The sequence below is a fragment of the Cebus imitator genome, unplaced genomic scaffold (assembly GCF_001604975.1).
Source record: "Cebus imitator isolate Cc_AM_T3 unplaced genomic scaffold, Cebus_imitator-1.0 Scaffold8, whole genome shotgun sequence".
NCBI classification, from domain to species: domain Eukaryota; kingdom Metazoa; phylum Chordata; class Mammalia; order Primates; family Cebidae; genus Cebus; species Cebus imitator.
In genome coordinates, this window is record NW_016107323.1 from 4751996 (window position 1) to 4760769 (window position 8774).

Consider the following 8774-nt stretch of genomic DNA (forward strand, 5'->3'; position numbering starts at 1 on the left):
GAGCCAAATCATGAGTTAACTCCCACTCACCATTGCTACAAAGAGAATAAAATACCTAGGAATATAACTTACAAGGGATGTGAAGGACCTCTTCAAGAACTACAAGCCCCTGCTCAAGGAAATGAGAGGACACAAACAGATGGAAAAACATTCCATGCTTATGGTTAAGAAGGATCAATATTGTGAAAATGGCCATACTGCCCAAAGTAATTTACAGATTCAATGCTATCCCCATCAAGATACCATTGACTTTCTTTACAGAATTAGAAAAAACCACCTTAAATTTCATGTGGAACCAAAAAAGAGCCCTTATAGCCAAGACAATCCTAAGCAAAGAAAACAAACAAACAAAAAAACAAAGCTGGAGGCATCACACTACCTGACTTCAAACTATACTACAATGCTACAGTAATCAAAACAGCATGGTACTGGTACCAAAATAGAGATGTAGACCAATGGAACAAAGCAGAAGCCTCAGAAATAATGCCACACATCTACAACCATCTGATCTTTGACAAACCTAACAAAAACAAGCAATGGGGAAAGGATTCCTTATTTAATAAATGATATTGGGAAAACTGGCTAGCCATATGCAGAAAGCTGAAACTGGATCCCTTTCTTACGCCTTATGCAAAAACTAAGACCTAAAACCATAAAAAACCTAGAAGAAAACCTAGGTAATACCATTCAGGACATACGCATGAGCAAGGACTTCCTGACTAAAACACCAAAAGCAATTGCAACAAAAGCCAAAATAGACAAATGGGATCTAATTAAACCAAAGCGCTTCTGCACAGCAAAACAAACTATCATTAGAGTGAACTGGCAACCTACAGAATGGGAGAACATTTTTGCAATCTACTCACCTGACAAAGGGCTAATATCCAGAATCAAATTTACAAGAAAAAAACAACCCCATCAAAAAGTGAGCAAAGGATGTGAACAGACACTTCTCAAAAGGAGACATCTATGTGGCCAAGAAACATATGAAATAAAGCTCATCTTCACTGGTCATTTGAAATGCAAATCAAAACCACAATGAGATATCATCTCATGCCGGTTAGAATGGAAATCATTAAAAAATCAGGAGACAACAGATGCTGGAGAGGATGTGGAGAAATAGGAGCGCTTTTACACTGTTGGTGGGAGTGTAAATTAGTTCAACCACTGTGGAAGAAAGTGTGGCTATTCCTCAAGGATCTAGAACTAGAAATACCATTTGACCCCACAATCCCATTACTGGGTATATACCCAAAGGATTATAAATCATTGTATTATAAAGACACATGCACATGTAAGTCTACTGCGGCACTGTTTACAATAGCCAAGACTTGGAACCAACCCAAATGCCCATCAATGACAGACTTGATAAGGAAATTGTGGCACATACACACCATGGAATACTGTGCAGCCATAAAAAGGATGAGTTCATGTCCTTTGCAGGGACATGGGTGAAGCTGGAAACCATCATTCTCAGTAAACTGACACAAGAACAGAAAACCAAACACTGCATGTTCTCACTCATAAGTGGGTGCTGAACAATGAGAACACATGGACACAGGGAGGGGAACGTTACACACTGGGGTCTGTTGAAGGGTGGGGGGACTAGGGAGGGATAGCATTAGGAGAAATACCTAATTTAGATGGGGTGATGGGTGTAGCAAACTACCATGGCACATGTACAACTATGTAACAAACCTGCACATTCTGCACACATACCCCAGAACTTAAAGTATAATAATAATTTAAAAACTGGGCTGGCCACAGTGGCTCATGCCTGTAATCCCAGCACTTTGGGAGGCTGTGGCAGATGGATCACTTGAGGTCAGGCATTCGAGACCAGCCTGGCCAACATGGTGAAACCCTGTCTCTACTAATAATACAAAAATTAGCTGGTACTGGTGGCGGGCGCCTAGTAATCTCAGCTACTAGGGAGGTTGAGGCAGGAGAATCGCTTGAACCTGGGAGGTCAAGGCTGCAGTGAGCTGAGATTGTGCCACTGCACCGTAACCTAGGTGACAGAGTGAGACTCCATCTCAAAAATAATTGAAATATTTCAATTATGAATAATGAAATAAATGAAAATAAAATAACTGTTACTGATTTGGTAAACCAGGTATTCTAAAATGTTCAGCCCTGTATCTCAGATCTATGATCTATTTTTTCATACACAGTCTCTTCACTCTTCTCAAAGCCTAGTCGTCTTTGTCTCCACCACAGATCCAGGCTTGTCTTGCCCATTTTTATTTTTATTTTTTTTTAAAGAGGGCCGTTCTGTAGCCCAGGCTAGAGTGCGGCGGCATGAATCTCAGCTCACTGCAACCTTCACCTCCCGGATTCAAGTGATTCTCGTACCTCAGCCTCCCAAGTAGCTGGGATTACAGGCATGTACCTCTATGCCCGGCTAACTTTTTATTTAGTAGAGACAGGGTTTCACCATGTTGGTCAGACTGGTCTCAAACTCCTGCCCTCAGGCAATCCACGTGCCCCAGGTTCCCAAAGTGCTGAGATTACACGCATGGGCCTCTGCGCTCAGCCCTTGCCCACTTTTCTTTACCAGTTTTCTTAGACTTCTTTTCTTAGAAGTGACTTTTCACTCCTGCCCCTAGATCTTACGAACCTTCTGTTCCTCTATTATAAGGCTGACAAGAGTCTGGCTTGCATTAGGTATAGGTATCTGCCATATGTATCTTGCATGGTTCCCAGAATAGGACTCCTGTGGACTGCTTCACAATCACCTAGGGAGTCCTAGAAGCTCATCAGTAGGGCTGGGGCTCACCTGGACACTTAAATGTCTCTTATTTCCTTAGATAATCCTGAAGTGAGGTCAGGTGTTAGAGCTACTGCAAAACTATCCAAAGGCAGGAGCAGGGCCCTAGTCATTATTCTGTTCTCCCTACCATGCCTTAAACTGTGCCAGCATTTAATAAATGGTTTTTGAAAAGAATGCTATCCTTGTCTGAGGATTACACAGGCCTGAGTGCCTAATGATCTGCAACAGAACATATGCAAGAAAACCTAAGGAGGAAAGAAGTTGAGTGATTTCAGCCCTTTCAGTAGTAGGGAAATCTGCTAGCAGCAAATCCGCCAGAAATGGTGACTGCCTTTATATTCATGCTAACCTGTAAACTGGGGTTAAACTGAAGTCACTATATTGGAAGCTGCTCCTCTTTAAGCAATCATTATCAAGAGTGTATACTTGGTTAGACTGTTTAGTTTGCCAGGGCTGCCACAAGAAACTGCCATGGACTGGGGAGACTAAACAGAAACGTATTGTCTCGGTTGCAGTTCTGGAGGTTAGAAGTCCGAGATGGCGGCAATGGCAGGATTGCTCGGAGGGTTGTGAGGGAAGGACTTGTTCTAGGCCTCTTTCCTTGGGCTTGTAGATGGCCATCTTCTTCCTCTGTTTTCACATCTTCCGTCTGCATAAGGCTTTGCCCAAATCTTCTTTTCCTAAGGACACTAGTCACATTGAGTTAGGTCCTAATTTAAGGACTTCATTTTAACTTAATTTCTTCTTTAAAGACCGTATCTCCAACTACAGTCATGTTTTGAGACTACTGGAGGTTAGGACTTCAACATATGATTCTGGAGCATTGGTGGGGCGTGGTCTGTTCAGCCTGTAACAGACCATAATCACTTGTGTACATGGAGATATGTCGTTTCTTAGTGTGTGCCTCCAAGATGCAGTTTGGTGATCAGTTAATTAAGCTTACATACTTGATGAGGGGCTGACCTTCTGGCATCAGGGCACAGGAAAGGAGTGTTTACTAAAAAGTGGGTACACAGGTCAACAGTGTGAAAAGGCTGAAAACTCTAGTTCCTGTTACCTATGCCCTCTGAGAATCTCAGCACAACAAAAATGCCAGGATCATGAGCAACTCACCTTTTTGGGAAGGAAACGCCTAGCATACACTGGGAGCTACAAGAATACTCTGAACTAGTTTATAGGCTTTGGCCCTGAAAACTCAAATTATTCCAGTTTTAGTTGTATTACTAAAATCTAGGGTTTCTTGGGTCATCTATACCTCAATTTTTTTTTAGCATAGAAACCTATGTTAAAATGGAAAATGTAGACTAATTGAAAACTGAAGAATATTAGCTATTGTTTACTCTGTGTTGAGCACTGTGGGAGCCACCGCCATGTATGAGCTTAACATCTGACAGTATAATGAAGTGGCACTCTTAATACTCTCCATTTACAGTAAAGAGGCATAGAGAACTTACATAATTTGGCTGAGGTTACAAACTATCACACAGCAAAGCCCACACTAGAGAACATTCTGCAGGGCTCTGGAGCCTACATACACATCCTGCCTCTCACTGCGACCATTTACTCAACAGCAGCAATAAATAAGGCCACCAAAAATGGGCAGAAAAGGCTGAATACAATCGTGTCAAAAGGTACTTAATCATCTATTCATCTTGTGAAAATGACCTAGAATTTAAAACTAAGAAGTTAAAAAAAACCAGACAGTTATAAATATTAAGCAGTAATAGCCACATTCTCACTAAAGTTTTCCAAGCTTCCTCTGCTGTTTGTGGTTCTGTGACTCTAGGTGTAACTATTTTGGGCATTATTTCAGTCTTGAGAATGAAGGAAATTAACTCAGTGTGTGCTACTGAGATAAAGGAAGAAGGGGAGCTTATAGTCCCAGTACTAGTGGTTTCCTGGGAACGGGGGAGCCTGCCAGCTGGATGCCTTTGGCAAAAGACTGAGTTTGAAGCTGCCCTAGGAACCATGGCTGCCCTGATGGAGGCATCACGACTCAGTGTCAGCAGCCACCCCTAACCACCCACAACACACCCCCAACCCTCCACACTGCAGACCTGCCACACTTCTCCAAGGAGGTAACAGAGTAAAGGCATACCTTTGGGAGGAAGAGGGCAGAAGAGGGCTGGAAGCAGCTTATCCAAGCACTAATAGCAGAAACAGTAAGAACATGATCTCAAAGCTGTAATACTCTGCAAGTGCTTTCTCTCCTTTAACCTCAGAAAAATTCAAATTGTACTTGACTTTCTCATCTCCTTCCTCCATAAAACGAGACTACCAGAGGAATCCTGTATTTTAAAAAAGCTTTAATTTCAATCCTTCCTAGAGGAATACAGACTTGAATGAAATACATTCATTCCATAAATACATAAGCAGCAAAACCTTCCCACCAGAGTCCTCTACTCCAGCCCAGAGGTTGTGCCTTGAGCAGGAGAGCATGTTCCATCAACCCTGTCAACTTAAGGGTGGGTCTGCTTCTAAAAAACGCTGGATGTGCACTGGAGACACAATGACTGGGGGCACAGGTGACTTAACTAAGCTGGGACCGTAAAAACAGGCCCATGTGGTGACCATTCAACCTTCTTTACCTTCCAAATCCTTTGGCCTTTTCCAAGCTTCTCTGATGAGGTTCCTCAGCATGGTGACAACTGGGAAGACCGAACTTTGCACATGCTTTTAATGCATTTGTAGTCATTTGTTGTTTTGAGTTGGCAATGTTTTAATGGCATCTTAACACTTTCCATAAGGTACACGAAACATAAAAGATTATTCCCTTCCTCAGGTGAGTCCACATGTACTCATCATTTGACAATCCAGCAGGCATTATTTGGGCTCTTTATACCTCCAGGCCCCCTTTGTTTGAATGGCTGGAAGCTTTACTGGAGACAGAGAGCCATGCCTAAACCTACAAAGATCTCTATGTAACAATAATCAGATGACTTGCTCAGGCTTCCATCAAAGCTAGTTTCTTGGGCAGAGGCCAGGCATCTCTTCTCCTCTTCTTCTCTCCATCATTGCTTACTGACTGACTGCTGCTTTTTTATTTGCCCTATAGGCACCTGCTGAAACTCTGGAAAGCAAGATCTACCCTAAACTCCCAAGCAGCTAGCAGTTAAGGCAGGTGCTACTTTAAACTTACTAGCTGCCAAGTAACACACTTATGCCACTGTGTCCCAATCCATGCTGTGGTGAGTATAAGTCACATGAGTCTGCATAAAACAGTCAGCAATCAGGATAGCTATGGGGCAAGGACAAAGTTTAGAATGTTACTAAGTCACAGGACCAGAAGGAAAATAGATTAATGGAAGAATGTGAAACAATATATCTGAATTGTTTGAGCAGAAGGCAGTTCTGATTCAGGCATAAATCCATCTCCCAGATTATCATGTAAATAAAAAACAGACCTCAGAAGTTGACACTTCCCTCCCAGTCCATCATTAAAACAGGCCACATGCTCTCTTTTCCTACTCTGTTTTAAAGTGTTTTCAATAGGACGCTCTTCTGTAAGTGCTTTACTCATTCCCATTCAATCTGTTCCGACTATTGGCTGAAAATATATCAGGAGCTATTTTATATAAAAACCATTATAGTAGATAATTGGTTATGTGTATTTTTCCATTTGTATTTTCTTCCAAAATAGCTTCTTTTCCTTTTATTTATGTGCAGAGAGAGACTCATCCACTGAATATACAGCACTGTTAATCCTACAGTCTTCTGTCCCCACAGAGTCTGCTAGATCTTCCTCTTCTGAGTCATCTTCCTCTTCCTCCTCTGGTGCTGATGAACTGGAGGTAGGCCCTTTGCAGGTTTTCAGGTGGCGGGTGAGATGGTATTTGGTTAGATAAGCCTTTGTACATTTTTCACACACATAATCCCGTTTTCCTTCATGAGAATTGAGATGCTTCTTTAAGTGATTTGTTCTCAAGAACAGCTTATCACACTTGGGACACTTGATCTGGCGTTCTCTAAGAGGAACACAAGAAAAAATGTTTGATTTGGGGTTGCAAATAACAACTGAGGCAACACTTATTCTTCATTACCTCAGGCCTTTGTCAGAGCAACTCTATCCTCCTGAATCAGGCTTTTGCATAGGCGATATACAGAAGACTCATAAAATGTGCATAGTTTAAAGCAACATAGGCTGATTCTGCCTATTTTAGAACTCTATATAAATTCTTGAATTCTATGTAAATTCTATGTATTCTATATATATTTCTTTTCTGTCTTGCTGCATTCTCTCAATATGATGCTGACAAAATTCATTGAAGTTGATGTATCAGTTGCTTATTCCCTTTCACTGCTGTATACTATTTACAAATATGCCACAACTTAACTACGGTACTGGATTTGTCTCTAGCGAAATGGATATTTTGGTGGCTTCCAGTTTTTTATTATCACAAGCAAGAGTGCTATGAATGCTTTTAAATTTTTTAAAATTTTTATTATTATTTTTTAGAGACAGGGTCCCACTGTTGCCCAGGCTGGAGTCCAACGGCTACTCACAGGTGCGATCATCGTGCACTACAGCCTTGAACTCCTGAGCTCATGTGATCTGTCCGCCTCAGCCTCCCAAGTACCTGGGACTATAGGTGCATGCCACTGCACCTGGCATTTGGACATTTCAATACTTGTATGGTGCTCTGCAGTATATGTTTCTCTAGGGTATATACCCAAGAGCTATATAGCTGAATCAAAGGATATGCACATCTTCAACTTTACAAGATAATGACAAACTGTTTTCCAATGCAGTTGTTTGAATATGCACATCTATCACTGGTGGTTCCGGCTGTCTCACATTCTCAACAACTGGAAGACTAAAATTTGAAAATGTTTGCCAATTAGCCAGCATATAATGTATCTCATTATGCTGTTATTTGTATTCCTTTAATACCACTTTAATGGAATTGCCATTTTTCTGTCCTTTTCATAGACTAGGGGTTCTCAGGTAGGGGGTGACTGCCTCTATGGGGGCATCTGGCAATGTCTGGAGGCCTTTCTGACTGTTATATTGGGGAGGGGTGGTACTATGAGCATCTAGTGGGAAAAGACCAAGAATGCTGCTAACCATTCTACAATACACAGGGCAGCCCCATAGCAAAAACTTAAGTGGGTCAAAATGTCAAGGTTTGAGTAACCCTGGCCTAGACATTTTAGAGCTGAAAAGAACCTTAGAGATCACACTTACCAGGAATTTTTTAACTTTTTTGAGCAGCTTAACCCCATGTCTTTATGAAACCCCAATATGAAACAGTTAAAGCAAGTTATTAATAAAATCCTGGAAGGAGTGATAGGGTGCAGTTGGGGGTTCTGAAGCCTGGCTTCCTTAGCATTTCTCCCATCCTCTACTGAAGAATGCTTGGAATTCCCCAGAGCAGTTTTAAAACCACCAATCTAATCCAACCTCTTAATTCTGCAGATAGGAAACATGTGCATAAAAACTACTAAGTAACTTGCCCACAACAAAACCCAAATCAGAAGTCTGACTTTTCATCTTATAGCCTTCTGGTTTTTACATGTTTGTATTTACTGAGTCTAATATATGCCAGGCACCGTTCTAGCTGCTAGGGCTATAGGATGTGGGTAAACAAAGTCCCTGTCTTCCTGATTCTTGCATTCTAGTGGAGCGATTATACCATATGCAAATGTATAACATGGTATCAGACAGCAATAAGGACTATGAAAACACATGAAGCCAGGTAAAAGTGATGGGTCCTATTTTAGATAAGATAGTCAAGGAAGGCCCTTCTGAGGAGCTATTTGAGCAGAAACCTGAATGAAGGGAAGGAGACATGCAGGTATCTGGAGGGAGAAGTTGCTAAGGCAGAGGCCCTGAGACTGGATGTGCTTAGTATGCTCAAGGAGTAACAAGGGGAGGGTCAGAGTGGCCAAAGCAGAATATGAAAAGTAAAAGGTGAACAGGAGAGGTAGTTAAGTACTATCACCACATCATAAGGGACCTCTGACTATGGTAAAAAGCTTTTTTTTTTTTTTTTTTTTTTTT

At 41.5% G+C, this 8774-nt stretch overlaps 1 protein-coding gene across 2 annotated transcripts in view; it reads right to left on the minus strand.

The window, feature by feature from the left end:
- Window positions 1–5059: 5059 nt before the first annotated feature.
- The window catches only part of PRDM4 (PR/SET domain 4), a 32936-nt gene continuing 29221 nt past the window's right edge, over window positions 5060–8774 (minus strand). For both annotated transcript variants that reach the window (XM_017541079.2, XM_017541074.2), the window contains exon 12: window positions 5060–6738. In XM_017541079.2, the coding sequence (XP_017396568.1) occupies window positions 6426–6738 (313 nt within the window). In that variant the 3' untranslated portion in view covers window positions 5060–6425. The remainder of the gene's footprint in view (window positions 6739–8774) is intronic.